At 41.2% G+C, this 16794-nt stretch overlaps 2 protein-coding genes across 5 annotated transcripts in view; one reads left to right on the top strand and one right to left on the bottom strand.

Annotated features, from left to right (window-relative positions):
• The window catches only part of POLA1 (DNA polymerase alpha 1, catalytic subunit), a 313058-nt gene extending 307698 nt beyond the window's left edge, over positions 1-5360 (bottom strand). For both annotated transcript variants that reach the window (XM_074324217.2, XM_074324218.2), the window contains exon 1: positions 5225-5360. In XM_074324217.2, coding sequence (XP_074180318.2) covers positions 5225-5252 — 28 coding nt within the window. In that variant the 5' untranslated portion in view covers positions 5253-5360. The remainder of the gene's footprint in view (positions 1-5224) is intronic.
• PCYT1B (phosphate cytidylyltransferase 1B, choline) overlaps positions 1-16794 on the top strand; it is a 115743-nt gene that overhangs the window by 7794 nt on the left and 91155 nt on the right. Inside the window, exon 1 of one of the 3 annotated variants that reach the window (XM_019757055.3) lies at positions 14683-15022. The exons of 1 other annotated variant lie outside the window; for it this stretch is intronic. In XM_019757055.3, the coding sequence (XP_019612614.1) occupies positions 14906-15022 (117 nt within the window). In that variant the 5' untranslated portion in view covers positions 14683-14905. Of the gene's footprint in view, positions 1-14682; positions 15023-16794 lie in introns of those variants that run through there. One more of the 3 variants, XM_074324221.2, reaches the window with a different exon arrangement.

The raw sequence follows: 16794 nt of genomic DNA, 5'->3' as shown, positions 1-16794 counted from the left end.
TATTAGAAATTGCCTCCCCTCCCCTCTGGAAACTACCAGGGGTGCCAAAAAAAAATGTATACACATTTTAAGAGATGTTATTTATGCTCAAGCAGGAGTTCACCATAATTGGCAGTGTCTGGATGCTGATGGTAACCACTTTGAGCACCTCTTGTAATTGAAGAAGTCAAACGTGACTTGTATTCATCTTTCGTTATTGGTATATATTGAGTATTACAATTAATAGTTTTTTCCTTCCTTAAAATGTGTTTACACTTTTTGGAACCCTCTGTATGGGCTTGTTCTCTGTATCTACAAGTCTGTTTCTGGTTTGTTTTGTTCATTTTTGTTTTGTTTTGGTTTTTAGATTCCACATATAAGTGAAATCATGTAATATTTGTATATCAACTATACTTAGAAAAAAAGAAAAAACAAAAAAAATTAACAGAAAAAATAAACCTTAACTGGCACATAGTAGATTCATTATGTATATTAGCTATTGCTATTGTTACTATTGTTATTACTACTACTACTACTTTTCCCTCTCAGATTGTTACCTCCACTTGAGCAGAAGTACCATATGTTCTGTTCACTACCATATGTGCTGGCACATAACAGGAGCCCAATAATATTTAATTGACTGATTGATTGGTTGAGATTTGAAGCCAACAACCTTGCCCTTCCACCTGTTTCCCCCAAATGTCCCTTTCTTTCACCACACCAAACATTTTCATTTCCTCCCAATATACTTGAGTATACAGGACAAAGCCTTCTCCCCATCATCCTAGATGCCCTGAAGCTCAGTAAAGTCATAGGAAAAATGTCCTCATGGATGGAGGCTTTCCACTTACTTTCTTTCTTATTTGAATAAGATAGTTGAGGGTATCTTGTAGTTGAGGGAAAATCTAAGTACAGAAAATAAAAACCAGGAAGGAAATACATGAAATATTGATGATGGTGGTGATCTCTGGTGATCTCATCCAGAAATAGCTCAAATTCCAAATTGTCTCATAAACGTTATTTTTTTACAGTGTTTTGAATTAAATTCTAATATGGCCTATACATTGCAATTGATTGCTGTGTCTTTTAGATCTCATTTAATCCATAGGTTTCTTGCAATTTTTTGCTTGCAAAAACTAGGTTTGTCCAATAGGGTTTCCCACAACGTGGATTTCTCTGATTGCATCCCTGTGGTGTTAACACGCTCCTTTACCCATTATGTATTTCCCATCAATTGGTCTCAGATCAAGAGATGTGATCAAAGCCAGGTTCTGTTGACTTGGCAAACTCTTTATAGATGGTACATGCACTTCTATCAGGAGTATATAACATCTGGGTTTGTCTATCTTTTTGTCATGTTAGCAATTGTTGGTGCTCAATGCCTAGATCCAATCATTCATTGGGGGTTATAAAATAGGGATTGTCTAATTTATTACTTTCTTCATTACCTTCATACCTTCTTCATTACTCATTCTGAGATAATATACTTTCTCTTACTCACTATTTGGTCACCCAGAGGTACAGTTTGTATAGGAAGGGTAAAATAAATGCTTGATTCTTTCCCTCTAGTTCCCAGTTTTCAAAATAATGCACTTGTTCCCTTGCATCCTCCCATGCAGACAACTGAGGTTTTTAGTTTGTTTGGGATTTTTTTTTTTTTGTAGTATGATGAATTCATGGATTTAAACATATTTGATGGATTTCAATCCATTGCAGTTCTTATTGATGCAGAAACTTTCCATCTCTGGCTGGCAGGAGTCTCTCCAAGTTGTCTCCTGAGTCCCTTTGACAATTTCTATCCTTTTAAAAAGAGGATAATAGAACTTATATATTCACGTGAGTATTTTTATCTTCACAGTTTTGCTCTACAACAATGTTACTCAAAGTGTGGGCCTCGGGCAACACCTATGAGCTTGATGGAATGTCACATTGATGGGCCCTGCCCTGGCCTACTGAATCAGAATCTCTGGGAAACTGAAGTTTAACAAGTTCTCCAGGTGCTTCTTAGCCAAATTAAAGTTTGAGGACCTCTGCACTATAAGAATTGACTTCAGAAGGTCTCCTTCCTCGCTTAAGATCTCTAGCCCTCCAGGAATTTCTTTCTTTTTTTTTTTTTAAACAGGACTTTATTGGGGAACAGTGTGTACTTCCAGGACTTTTTTATTTTTTATTTTTTTTCCCCAAGTCAAGCTGTTGTCCTTTTAGTCTTAGTTGTGGAGGGCGCAGCCCAGCTCCAGGTCCAGTTGCCGTTGTTAGTTGCAGGGGGCGCTGCCCACCATCCCTTCAGGACTCAAGGAATTGAACTGGAAACCTTGTGGTTGAGAGCCCACTGGCCCATGTGGGAATCAAACCGGCAGCCTTCGGAGTTAGGAGCTTGGAGCTCTAACCGCCTGAGCCATCAGGCCGGCCCCCCTTCAGGAATTTCTTGCCAGAACAGACTACCCCTCTGTTCTTATTGGATATCTCAGAGGTCAGTCATCACTGAAGGTTATTTCTGATATTTTTGAAACAACCAAAAGTCAATTGATAATTTTATAGGTGAATGATAAATCTGGTTAATACCTCTATGGATCAAAAAATTCTGATTTGATTACATCATAACTGATTTTTCATAAGTGGCTTTATAAAGTTGCCATGATGAAAATTTCAACAGAATTATTCCAAAAATGTTTTGAGCAGTGGTGGTATTATATGTGCTAGGAACTTCCATGGTTTAATGCTAATAGTTTTGCTCCTTTTGAGTTCCTACAGTTGAATGGTATGGTGAGCTTATCCAGACTATTTTGCAGAAGTAAAGGATTATTTTTCTTTGAAAGTGTGCTTTCCTATGCTTGCTTACTCAAGAGAATTTTTTCTTGTATCAAGGATGAGCTTCTGTGGAAGTCCATTGACTGTATATAATTACTCTCAAGCACCTTTAATGAGTCATCCGACATAGCCCTTCACCTAGTACTTAAGTGGACTAGGTGTTTAAAATGATTGCTTTTGGACACATTGACATTTTTTACACAGCCAGCTTCTTGAGACACACACACTAAATAGCGTTTATTTCTTTTGATGAAAACAATATAGAGATTCTTGGGGAGAAAAAAGAGAGCCTAACGGGGTCAAAATCCATATCTTAATAAAGTCTCTCATTGGGGGTGGCCGGTTAGCTCGGTTGGTTAGAGTGTGGTGCTGGTAGCACCAAGGTTGCCGGTTCGATCCCTGCATGGGTCATTGTGAGCTGTGCCCTCCTTGAAAAAATAAATACATTTTTAAAAAAAATAAACAAAGTTTCTCATCATTTCTGCTTTACCATGTGGTTCTCAGCTTTTTTTTTTTTGGTGGGGGGGAGGGAGGCTCTGCATTTTTAAAAGTCCTGATACTGTGCCCCAGGCCAGTGAGGCCAGAATCTCTAGGGAGTGGGAACCAGGCTTTGGTGGCTTTGAATGCTCCCCAGGTGATTCTGACGTACAGCCATGGTTGAGAACCTTGGAAAACGAAGCAGAGAAGATGAGAGACTTTATTCAGACATGAACTCAGGCCCCTAAAGTGTTAGGCTCTCTTTTTTTCAAGAATAAGGTTTTTCATGTATTTGTGGGCCTTTGGAAAGATGATTTCTCACTGACACCAGCTGATTTATTCAGAGATTTATATTTTACACACAGAGAAGATGACCTGGAGTGTCCACCTCTACTTGTGTTACGGAGGAAGAACCCATCTGAGGCTACTTTTTGGAAGATTTATTAGAGGCTGTGGAGACATCATCTTGTATAAGTATTTCATGATGACATTGTCCACTGGCACGTAGGAATGAGTCAAGTATGAGATTTATAGAGGCTTTGTGGGGACAGAGTCCCAGAGAGCAGTTTCCAGGCTCTCAGCCTCACGTGGAAAGGTGCTGGCTCAGGTAGTGGTTGGCCATCAGCTGTAACCCGTTAGCCAATTGGCCACTGATATAACTGCCATGGTTACCTTGGTTGGTTGCTTGGTTGGTAGGCAGAGAACCGGACGGCGGATTGTGGATCATATGGATCCTACTTCCTGTGTCTCGCCTGGCCGCCAGCAAGACTGGGGTGCAGGAAGATCCCTTGTTGGGGTACTGGTGGATGTTTGCTTTTGTGTCTTGACCAGCCGCCATCGAGAATATAGTGGTATGACTCCCCTACCTATGGCTCCGTGGGTGTTCCTTTTTGGCCTCACCATGTCCTGCGTTCTTGTGCGGGGAGCGGGAGCTGAGTCCCTGCATGACAGGCTTAATAAAAGGTTTTATGTAGCTAGGTTGTATCATTTAACATCAAACTAAATGAAAAGCTTTCAATATGAGGTCTATGCAAAGAGAACAAACTGAGCAGAGCATGGGAACTGTTGAGGTATAGGGGCAGCGTATGCCCCTGTAAGCAGGAGCAGGGGCTTTGAGGTCCAACAGGCCTGAGTTTGAAACTCAGCTCTGCCGTTGACCTGTGACCTTGGGCAAATTACTTAACTTTTCTAAGCACTGATTTTTATCTGCAAATCTGTTATAGCACCCGTGCCTGACACAGAGTAGGGTTTCATAAATTACTAAGTATTAAAATTAGAGACAGTGTATTGTTCAAATCTCTGGAGATGAGATACCAGGTCCAGCTCATGCTAAGGAAGGTGTGGTAGGCAGAATAATGCCCCACCCCTAAGATGTCTACATTTTAATTCCCAGAACCTGAGAGGATGTTACTCTACATGGCAAAAGGGATTTCACAGACATGATTAAGTTAAAAACCTTAAGATGAGAGAGATCATTCTGGATTATCCAGGTGGGCACAATGGAATCACAGGATCCTTTTGAGTAAAAGAGGCAGGCAGGAGAGTTAGAGAAGATGTGACTACTGACGCAGCGGCTGTAGTGATGCAATGGCTGGATTTGAAGATGGAAGAGGGCCATCAGCCAAGTAATGCGGGCAGCTCTAGCAGCTGGAAAAGACAAGGAAATGGATTTTCTCCTAGAGCCTCCAGAAGAAATGCAGTCTGGCCGAAACATTGAATTTAATCCGCTGAGATCCATTTCTGACTTATGACCCCCCAGAACTTTAAGATACTAAATGTGTGTTGTTTTAAGCCACTACCTTTGTGGTAAATTGTTACAGCAGTGATTAGAAACTAATAGAGAAGATTAAACCAAATCTCTCTTTGAGCATTCAGAGATTCTGAGTGCGGATTTCACTTTGGAGTCCATGCCATTCAAAATCAATTAGTATAAAGCCCAAGGATTGTGATAATACTTTACCTGTGAATGAATTGATCCATCCGGACATCAGGGTCTTGATTACTCACTTGCTAGTCAAGCGCACATGGATCACATTGCGAAGGCCACGGGCACGATGGTTAGGACACCAGTTTTTGCTGCCGTATTGGGAAACTGCCTGGTGAGAAAGCAAGCCGGAAGAAAACTGGTTATGGCAGATCAACGACCATGAAAGACAGCTCTTTATGACTATCAGAAGTGCAAATTTGGTCAACTATTCTGGAGGACAATTTGATAATTGTATCAGAAAACATGTATATAAAACCTGAAAAAATGCAAGTACTTTGACTCAGCAATTGTACGAAAATTTATCCTAGAGGGGGAAAAACCTAGACTAGTATGCATATCATTCACCTGTTTAAAAAATTTTTTTTCATGGTTCCCATAATTGCTTATAGAGTAACACTTGGGGAGACTAAAGAGCCAGAACAGTACATCCACTTTCACTGGCTAATTAAGACTGACAGGTGTTTGTACTGGCCGTAGCTTGGTCTAGACATGAACCTGGTTCGATTAACCTTGAAGGTCCCTGAGCCACCTTTGCTACATTTGATCTTTTTCATGAAAATCAATGAAACGGTGATCGTAACTAACAGTTCCAATGTTAAGTCAGTGCCTGCCCTTGAACATTTATTACGAACTATCATCCAATTGTGTGACTTAAATAAATTAAAATTTTTATATGTCTGTGTAATTGAGTCATTAAGTGTTGAAAATTACCTATATTCTGACTTATCTACTGACATTTAGATAGTATATTTGGCATACAAACATTGTGAATCCAAATTATGCTCAAATCCAAGTGAGGAATTTTTATTCGTGTTTTTTTTTCTGTTGTATTATTTGTTTCAGCCGTATGTCTGGACCCAAACCACATCAAGGAGGGACCAAAATTTGCACAACATTCTTGAGTATGATGGCGGCTGCATTTGGAGTTTTGATTAAACTGCACTACATGTGTGATTATTACTTGTAAACAGATGATTAGCTATTAATTAGACAATAAGTGATTGTAAAGCACTTAGAAAATAAAAGTGTTCATAAATACCACCAAGTAATAGCAACAATAATTCCTTACTGACTACACAGCTGCTAATGTCAATAAGAATGATTTATTCAGCTAAGGGCAACTTTAATTTATGCAAAATAAAAAGCTGCTATCATATCTGTTTTTGATACAGCAAAACAAAATGTATCATATTTACAACAATTTTATCATCATCATTTAGATAAAGATATTTTAATTGGGTAAAAACAAACATCTCTTTTAGGACCTTCTGAAACACAGGCACAGCCATTATGGTATGGCGTCTTGAGTGCTAAGGAACTAGACCTCCTTACTGTTCATCTCTCCGACTCATGTCAGATATTTCTTTCTTTTAAATATAAGATGTAAGATAATGTTTCATTAGTGGCATTTGCATTCATGCTGTAGGTTTGTCCTGTTGGGTCTGTGCAGTTCCCCCCAGCACCTTACAACTCAATAAATTTTGGTCGAATGAGTGAAAGTCAATTATATGTGGGGGTTATTATAGAAGCTGGAAAAAGAAGAAAATCCATGTTAAGAAGAAACTAAAGTACTTTCATTCTATCGTCTTGATTTTGATTTTCAAAAAATAAGTTTTGAAGCTCTGACTACTTTTTATGTCTGACCATTATTTTTTCCCCCAATGGCCCTTTATAGGTCATAGACCTGTAATCAACCTGGACCTTGACCTACTGGTGAATCTGGCAATGCATCTGTGTTTATTTTTCTGTCATAAGTAAATTCAAGCACAAACAATGAGTCCAGCCAGGTCCATGGTTTCAGAGATATGAAATGAACTAAATAAATGCAAGTAAAGAGTGCTTCATGTTACATGAACTCAGTAGAAGAGTAAAGGGGTTATTTTTGGATGATGAGATACCCATGAGTTAGCTCAGCAATCTTGTTAACAGAGCAAATATAACTGTATCAAAGAGTGAGGCAGTGTAGTTTGGTGGAAAATAGGATGAACTTTGATTCAAGAGACCTGGATTCAAGTGGTACTTCTTCCACTGACTGTGTGACCTTGCTCAAGTCACTTAGCCTCTCTGAATCTGTTTACTCATTTGAAATTTTTCAGTATTAATAGTCATCAGTTTCAGAGTGCTATTATGATATAATTCAATGTGTAAAAGCACCAAGTAAAGGGTAAAATGCTTTACACTGAAAAAAATTTGTTACCATAATTTTCCTGGAGTAGGTGAAAAGGATTTATGCATGGGTTTCATTACATAGTATGGTGGAATTTTTTCTGGACTATTGTAATGCAGGGACTCAGCTCCTGCTCCCCACGTAAGAACGCAGGATACGGTGAGGCCAAAAAGGAACAACAACGGAGCCATAGATAGGGGAGTCATACCACTATATTCTCGCTGGCGGCTGGGTTGGAGACACAAAAGCAAACATCCGCCAGTACCGCAACAAGGGGTCCTCCTGCACCCTATTCTCCCTGGCGGCCGGGCGAGACACAGGAAGTAGGATCCACATGATCTGCAACCTGCCGTCTGCTTCTCTGCCAACCAACCAACCCCACTTGCTAACTGCAATCTGCGCTTGCTTGCTTAGCCATAGCAGTTATATTAGTGGCTAATGGCTAACTGGTTACAGCTGATGGCCAACTAGCCACAGCTGATGACCACCTACTGCCCGAGCCAGCACCTTTACACGTGAGGTTGAGAGCCTGGAAACTGCTCTCTGGGACTCTGTCCCCACAACTATCTGGTTTTAGGCCCAAACCATAAGTCACATGTGGAAAACTGGGGAAGTGGCTCAAAATAGAACATGAAAGTAACAAAATTCCATAGAAGGTAATAATGGTTTCTGGGTAACCTGAACTTCTTCTGTCAACTTTGTCTTGTTTTTTCCACCTCCTTTCCTTTATGGTAAATTCCTTATTTGGTGAATCTGAAGCAGTAAGAAAAAATGAGTCAAAAAGAAAAAGGAAACATGGAAGAAAGAGTGTCAAGAGTGATGGTAAGGGGGAAGGACTTGGAATGAAGGCGGTTTTACATATGACCTTGATAAATATTAAGAACAGTGTAATATATGTAGGGGCATACAAACTGTAGCTAAATAATTTAAAAATTTCAGTATGGTTATCCTAATGTTTTTATACAATGGACATAAAATTTCTAGCAGCATGACTAGATTAAAGATTGAAAAATAAAAGGGAAGGGAAAGGTACTTTTAAAGAAGAAAAGCTTAAATGTAATGCCTACTTTAAAAATAGGCTTTTATTAGTTTCAAAAAATACATTAAAAATAGGCTTTTATATGCAATGTTATGACTCATTTTCATCCATATGTGATGTGGATATGAAAGGTGTTTCGCCATAAGAAACAGATCGTATTAGAACTTTATGATGGGGCACTGAAATACTGTCTTAGTTGGAGATCCCCCAGAAGCAGACCGTGAGACAAGGATTCAAGTTCAAGGAGTTTATTTGGGAGGTGAGCCCAGGAAACACCCATAGGAATGTACACAAGTGAGACAAGGAAAGGAAGGTACCCAATACAGGTACCTTCTACCAGCTACCACGGTGGTGATTGGAAATTGCCACTGGGGAACTCCGGAGTCAGTGTAGAGGACTTGGGTATTTGTACAGTCACTCTTGTCAGTTATTGGTTGAGAGCTCTTGGGGGTGTGAGCTGTTAATTTTCTCATCCCTCAGCCCTGCCTCGTGGTGGCGTTGGGAGAAGGAGGCAGGGGTTTTCCATGGTCAGAGAAAGTCCTCATACAGAGAGATGCAAGTGCTGGCAGTTGGCAGTGGGTCAGGTGTTGACGACAATGATGAGGTAGGGGTGGGGGGGCAGGGGGAGTGGGATTGGGCAGGCTCTGACAGCTTCTGCTCCAAAGGGATGATTTTAGTTCTTCCCTGCAGATCTTTAGGAGTGGCATTTTCAACAACTTGATGTTGCTGAAGTGAAGAACGCTTGTGGGAAGAATGATGTCATTTGTAGGCTTCTTCTAAGCTGAAGTGAGGGACTCTATGGCTCGGTTTCCTCATCTGCAAAGTGGGACAACAATCCCTATCTGATCAGGTGTTGTGGGGATTACAAGTGCCAGTGGCAAGTCCCTGGCATAGTGCTAAGAACACAAGAGGTACTGGGTAAATGGCAGTGATAAATGGCGCTTGTGAGGGCCAGCGGAGCTCACAAGTTCTCACCACAGCCACGCCCTTCTTGCCAAGGTTACAAGACAGGGAGCCTGTACCCAAACGTTCCCTGGGGATTTTCTGAATAGCCTGCCTCCAATGGGTTTCCTCTGCTTCTGCTAACTGGAGATAGGACCCCCCCTCCCATTTATTCCTCAGTTTCCGTTTTTTGTTTTCCCTCATTGTGTCCCTGCACTTTACTATTCTCTCACGTGGTAATCTCTGCCTGCCTCACCCCTACCCCATACCTAGCCCTTGAGGCCTTTGCGGAGGAGAGGTAATGTTTTTTTTTTCTGATTATAAGGGCAATATACTATGCTCTTATTTTTAAATACTTGTTATTGACAAGAAAATATAATTTAAAAAAAAAGAAATCCCCCATAATCCCACAGTTTAAAGATGTCACTGTTAACATCTTCGTGTATTTCCCTCCCATACTTTTTTCCTACGCATGTACATAACCATAATTGGGCTCAGTTTTTGGAATCTACTTTTCTCACCTTGCATAATGTTAACATGTACCTATAGCATTAAAATTTCTTCAAAAGCATAACTCGTAATGCTTATATTATAGCATGTATAATACTATATTATATGAACGTATTTTATTTTTATTTTAACCATTCCTCCTATTACTGTAAATTGCATCTTTTTTGCCTTTTATAAGTAATTCTGCATTAAGCATTTTTTATTAAAGTTTATTGGGGTGACAATGGTTAGTAAAGTTACACAGGTTTCAGGTATACAATTCTGTAATACATCATCTATATATCACATTGTGTGTTCACTCACCAAGAGTCAGTTCTCTTTCCATCACCATATATTTGACCCCGTTTACCCTCCTCTACCACCCCCTCCCACATTAAGCATCTTTGTACCTAATTGTTTGTGTGCTTCTCTGATGATTTCTTTGGGGATAAATTCCCAAGGGGAATCCCTGGGTCAAAGGGTGTGAACATTCTAAAGGCTGTTAGCATGTACTGACAAATGCCCCCCATGGAGTTTTTAACAATGTTAACACATGTATAGATTCGTGTAACTTTTACCATCATCAAAATACAAACAATCCCATCACCCCAGTAACCTTCCTTCTGCTTTCCTTTTAGAGTCATCCCTTTTCCCCCACATAACCCCAGAGGGTTATGGAATATTTAATTCCATAGTGGGGAATAAACTGGCCATTCTCAGCTAATCATCTTAATAACATTACAAAGGCCTCAAGGTAAAATAACCCATTCAGGTATTGTTAAGAAGTTCCTGAATCGGTTGCAATAGCAGCCAAGACTGTCCCTGGAGTGAGAGGCTCTGGTAAGGACCTTTTGGTAAGGTGCCCAAAAGAGTATTTCTGTCCATGAGGACTGGAAGATAGACTGAAATTCAAACACTGGACTGTGGGGCCAGGGGCATGAGGAAGCCAAGACAAGACTGGAGTAGGATTCGTGCGAATGGAATTAGTAGCGGTTATAGAGTTGACCCTCAAGGCAGTTAAAAGTCTAATTCTCAAGGTTCAAGGACTTGGGCTGAATGTGTGTCAGGTGTGACTTAGGTTTAACACAGCGCCAGTGATAAATAAGGGTCTGACTTGGGTGACACAATGAAGATACTCATCCTAGGCAGAGAGGCAGCATCTTGGTTTGATGGGATAGGGGAAGACGGGGAGGGGAGGAAGGCAGCATCTGCCCACTTTGAGACACAAAAGTCTGTGTGGGGTGGGTGATAAGGGCATAGTCTAGGTTCTTCGGCAAGAGGGGTTCACAAGGACTTCGCTGGACATCAGGATTCTGCTAAACAGGCAGGGGAACAGGGGAGCCTCCCATTCTAGAGAGGGAAGTAGAGGACCAGTTAGGAACCAAGCTGGCAGTTCAGTGGCCCGGAACACAGCGGGAATTAGGTGCTTTCCAACGAGATCATGTAGCTCTAGACAGCGGTTCTCACACGTTAGTATTTGGCAGAATGCCTCCGAAACCTGGAGGTTTCATTAAAACACAGATTCCTGGTCTCCACTGCCCGAGTTTCTGATTCAGTAGGTAAGGGGTGGGGAGTAAGAATTTCTGACAAGTTCTCAGGGGGTGCTCCTGCTGCTTTTGGGGGGAACCACACATTGAGAACCACTACTGGAAGGCAAAGAAAATATTGAGATTAGATGAACAACCTCACTCCCACATCACCCAGCACAGGTGGGAAAGGGGCTCCTAAATGTATCAAAGGGCTCAGTAGAGCTAAACTTGCAGCTTGAGGTGTTTTGTGCTTCCAGGAAGGCAGATAGCACAGGAAGGAAAGGATAGGAAGACCCCTTTTCAGATGGCCAAAGTGTCAATGGAATTCTTGCATCACTGGAGTTCTCTCAAGCATAGATAATAACGGAGATGTCAAGTGATGTCAATCTGATTTAAAGCAGAATGTCAATATAACTGTCAATCTCTGCTGCAGAATCCATGTTCTTCTTTTAAGGATAGCTCTCTCCTTATTTCAGGAGTAATAAAAAGAATGCCCCCATATAGTAGTATAGCACATTCTAATTTACAAAGTGCTTTCACATGATATTTTATTTGATCTCCCAAATTCTGTGAGGGAGTTCAGAGTGTTTTATCCCATCCTTTGGATTACTGGTTCTCAAAGCAATGGTCCCTGGATTTGCAGCATCATCATCACTTAGGAACTTGTTAGAAATGTGAATCCCAGCCCCACCCCAGACCTATTGAATCAAGTCTTGAGGGGCCAATATTTGCATTTCATTCCCAGATGATCTGATGTTGGTGCTACTGCTGGTCCTGGACCACACTTGGATGAAACCACTGCTATAGGTTAAAATGAAAGATCTAGAAGACCAGGGACTTGTCTTAAAAGGACTCCTACCTATATGCTTTTTCTACTACTGCACCTGCTGCATCCCTGCCCCAACCCCTCTCCTTCCAATCCCAGCTCCATTGCTTATGAGTTTAAGACCCTGAGCAACTACTCTAAATTGCAATTTCCTCACCTGTAAAATGAAGATAATAGGATTGACTTCTTTGAGTTCTTATGAACATTAAATTAGATCTAGGTAAAGTACTTAGCACTGTACTTGTGCTTAATAAATGCTAACAGTTACCATGATTTTTATTGTTATTAAAAGTGTGATATTCTCTGGGTGGTGAACACACAATGTGATATATAGATGATGTATTACAGAATTGTACACCTGAAACCTGTGTAACTTTACTATTGTCCCCCAGTAAACTTTAATAAAAAAGTGTGATATTTCACTGGAATGAATGCCTTAAGTTATTTTCTCTGAGTGTGTGTTTCTCTTAAAACGGGGGATATTCCTGGAGGATTTAGACATCAAGGCACATCCTCTTTTTTTTTTTTTTTTTCAGATTAACATTTGCCTTCCTTTTTATTTAAATACTTAAGATTTAGTACATTTTTTATTAGTTTCAGGTGCACAAAACAATGTAATAGTTAGACATTTATCATTTATATACCTCACACGGTGACAACCCCCTTCCCCCATCCACTATCGCTGTGACATCGCACACAGCCATTACATTTCCACTGTCTCTATTCCTAATGCTGTACTCCACTTTTTGTAACTATATATATATATATATATATATATATATATATATATAGTCTTGTAACTATATATATATATATATACATATATACACATATATATACATATATATATATATATATATATATACATATATATATATAAAAACTTGTAGTTGACATTCATTATTGTTCATCTTCAGCTTCAGGTGTACAGTGCAGTGATCAGGCATCTACATCTTCCCTGAGGTGGTCTCCCTAATGAGACAAGTGTCCATCGGATAGCCTACAAAATCTTTACAACATTATTGATTACATTCCCCAAATTGACTTTTGTAATCCCGTGGCAATCTTGTGGTTACTGACTATGCTTTCTAATCCCCACCCCCCTCCCATCTAGCAACCCTCAGTTTTTCCTCTATGTCTCTGAGACTGTTTCTGATTAGTTCATTCATTTATTCTTTTCTTTAGATTCCACGTATAAGTGAGATCATATGGTATTTGTCTTTCTCTGTCTGACTTACTTCACTTAACATAATGTTCTCTAGGTCCATCCATGTTGTTGTTGCAAATGGTAAGATTTCATTCTTCTTTGTGGCTGCATAATGCTTCATTGTATAAATGTACCATAGTTTCTTAATCCAGTCATCTACCGATGGGCATTTCGGTTGTTTCCATGTCTTGGCTATTGTGTATAGTGCTGCAATAAACATAGGGGTGCATACATTTTTTTGAATTAGAGTTTTGGATTTCTCTGGCTAGATACCTAGGAGTGGAATTGCTGGGTCATAAGGTAGTTCCATTTTCAGATTTTTGAGGAACCTCCATACTGTTTTCCATAGTGGCTGCACCAATCTGCAATCCCACCAACAGTGCAGAGGGTTCCCTTTTCTCCACATCCTTGCCAAGGGCACATCCTCTTTAACACCTCATCAGGGATATTTCTGTGATTGCCTTGATCATTTGCAGAGAGCAGGGTGCTTAGAAAATGGGAGCAGAGGAATAATAGACCAGCTACTGGAACAGTGTATTGAAGGGCAGACAACAGCAAGACTTTATACTGAGGACACTCAGAATAGCTGGGCAGGGGAAGCAGTGGCTGAGGGAGGAAGCAATCGGGGAGGGCAGGCAGAGGTGGGAGGCAAGTCCTCAAAAACAATCTACCTCCTTCAGAGTTCCTCCCAGGGCAGCCCCAGAGCTAGGCTCCAGGCTATGCCAGGCCTCAGGGGATCTGCCCGTGCTCTTGTTGCAGTCAAGGGGGTGAATACTCAGGTGCCCACAATGAATGCCCTGAGAGGCCCTCCGCGGCCAGCTGGCAATTATGGGCACAGGGAGTTTGGGCTCAAAAGTGGCTTTGTATTCAGGATGACTCCTATTTGGCAAAATTCTGACTACAGCACATCAAACGCTCAGGCTGGGGACGTGGTTCTTTTTTAGTGGAGGTCTGCTATGTTCTTTTTCCAGGCGTCCTGGGTCCCCACCCCAGGAAGCGCTTTCATCTTATCTGGGTAGTGCAGCCCGGGTTCCTTGCCCCGAGTGGACCCAGACCTTTGCAACAGAATTAAACGGAAGAAACAAAAGCAGCAAGTTCGGGCCCCGTGGGCACCGCCCGCCAGCCAATGGGGCCCGGCGGCTCCCTGGCGGAGTGGTACTATGATGACAGTAGCCAACCAGCACGCTCCATGCAAATAAGGTACTGTATCCCGCACCCGCCGCTCCAGTGCCGTCTTGTTGTTATAGTGATAAACTGAGGCCTTGCCTTTTGGCTTCTCGGAGAAGGAAAGGGGCGGGGTGGGGGTTAACCTCTTTTACTTTCCCCAGGGAAGACAGAAGAAGGGACGAAGAAGGGGGATGGGTAAGGAAAAGAAAAATACGTGACAAAGAAAACATTCTCTGCCTGTGAGGAGACTGACAGAGGGTGTATAGCTGGAGGGAGCATTCGCTGGCCATGCCAGTACTTACCACTGATGCTGAGTCAGAAACAGGTATCCCAAAATCCCTTTCCAATGAGCCTCCCTCAGAAACCATGGAGGAAATAGAGCACACATGTCCACAGCCTCGACTGGTAAGTAAAGACAAAGGATGCAAATGTATGCGTGACTATGGCACAAAAGAGTTCCTTATGCGCCCGCAGCCAGCGAGGAAAAAGATGCTTAGAGGATTTCATGTAAATGAGAATGGAGCTACCGCCTAATCCTTCTCAGCTTGTTTATACTTAGCTTCTCTACCCGGCGCTGCTCTCAGCTTACAAAGCATTATTGTATCTGCTGGGTAGGAAACGGGCTGCTCGGTCTCGGCTATGTTTTTGTGCCTGGGGAGGAGGGGATGGCTTTTTTTCCTTTTAGGTGTGTTCTCATTTGAGAACAAAAATCCTACAGTGCAATTTGAAAATGGTATTCTTTTCGCAAAGCTTGGCATGGGGCCGCTGTCAAGTTCTAAATTCTAGCTAGGGAATGATTTGGTCCTCAACTAATTTTGGTACCTAATGCCAGTTTTGGAATAATGAAAAGAACATGGAAGCAAAACTTCCCCATTCGTTTGAAAATTTCAAAATGAGTAAAAGAGTCCCTCAACGATGTATTTAGAAATAATGTGTACCTTAAATGAATTGTAAACATTTTCAGAATGCGCTGTGAGGGTTTCTCTTCAGGTGTGAGAAGCTGGGGAAGCTATATTTACTTAGAAAGGGGCTATGTGCCTTTAATAATGAAAGTGCAAACGGGCACTCAGAGCTTCCTTCCATCTCAGTAACTGATTCTCAGTCACCTCAGCGTTTATCATCAAGGAATCAAAAACACCAAGTGGGTGGTGGGTTTTCTGTGGTCGGAAGTCTTATGGAACTTGGGGAGACCTCTCTTTGGACTGTCAGATCCAAATGATACACTAGTTAGAGCGTATCACTAACCTCTCTCCAGCGATTTCCCTCAAGTTAAAAGGTGCAACATTTTCATTGGCTGTGGAGTTTGACCCTGGAAGAGGTTATTATTTTTTTAAAAGGATTTTGTGGTGTAGCATTTTCTATGAACTCCCAAAATGAGGGCTCACAGATTCCAAAGCCAGCCCATCTTGGAACTGTTATTTCTACATAAGGATTAATAAGGGTTCAAAGGCAGGCTTAGAACAACTTCTGAATACATGAAAGCAAAGGAACTTATATTAGAGCTCTGTACGCTTTTGTTCACTGTGTTTCTATTTTTTAGATGTATTTTCTTAGGGCAGTTTAATATTAAATTCTCCCCAGCACTTTAAGCCACTTACTGAATAGCATACACAATGTAGTACCTATGTTCTTATGGGATACAAACCAGCCCAATAAGTTTGTTACCAACGGAGTCCTTTGAGCTAGTAAACATCCGATGGTTTAGCACTGAAGAAAAAAAAAAATGACCGCTAAAAGCTTGTTAAGAGATCACCCAAAAACTATTTTTAAAAGTTAAACCCAATGTTCAAATTTGCATCACACACCTTCTTGACAGGTAAATGGCAGGGGAGAGAGAGGCCGCCTCCAGTGCCAGTTTAAGTATCATTTCAGTCTCTCCTGCCCACTTCTTTTCCTTCCCTTTTTGCCTTTCAGCTGTTTTGTTCCTTGGTTGTTTCTGCCTGATAGGGTGGGCAGAAAAATTAAGGGAAGGAAGAAAGTTCAAATACTTTTCACTTTCACTTGTGACAGCTCATCCTGGAGTTAACTCAAAAGAACCATGCAAAGCTGGCAATGTAAAACCTCCACCTCCCCTCCGTTTTAGAAATGAGGAAACTGACGTTCAGAGAGGGTAGGCAACTTCCCTAACGTCACAGTGCTTCAAAAGGATAGAGTTGGGATTTGAACCTAGAGCTGTT

The sequence above is a fragment of the Rhinolophus sinicus genome, chromosome 18, assembly GCF_057876585.1.
Source record: "Rhinolophus sinicus isolate RSI-liver-muscle chromosome 18, RSI-T2T, whole genome shotgun sequence".
NCBI lineage: Eukaryota > Metazoa > Chordata > Mammalia > Chiroptera > Rhinolophidae > Rhinolophus > Rhinolophus sinicus.
This window is presented reverse-complemented; position numbering and strand designations above follow the sequence as displayed.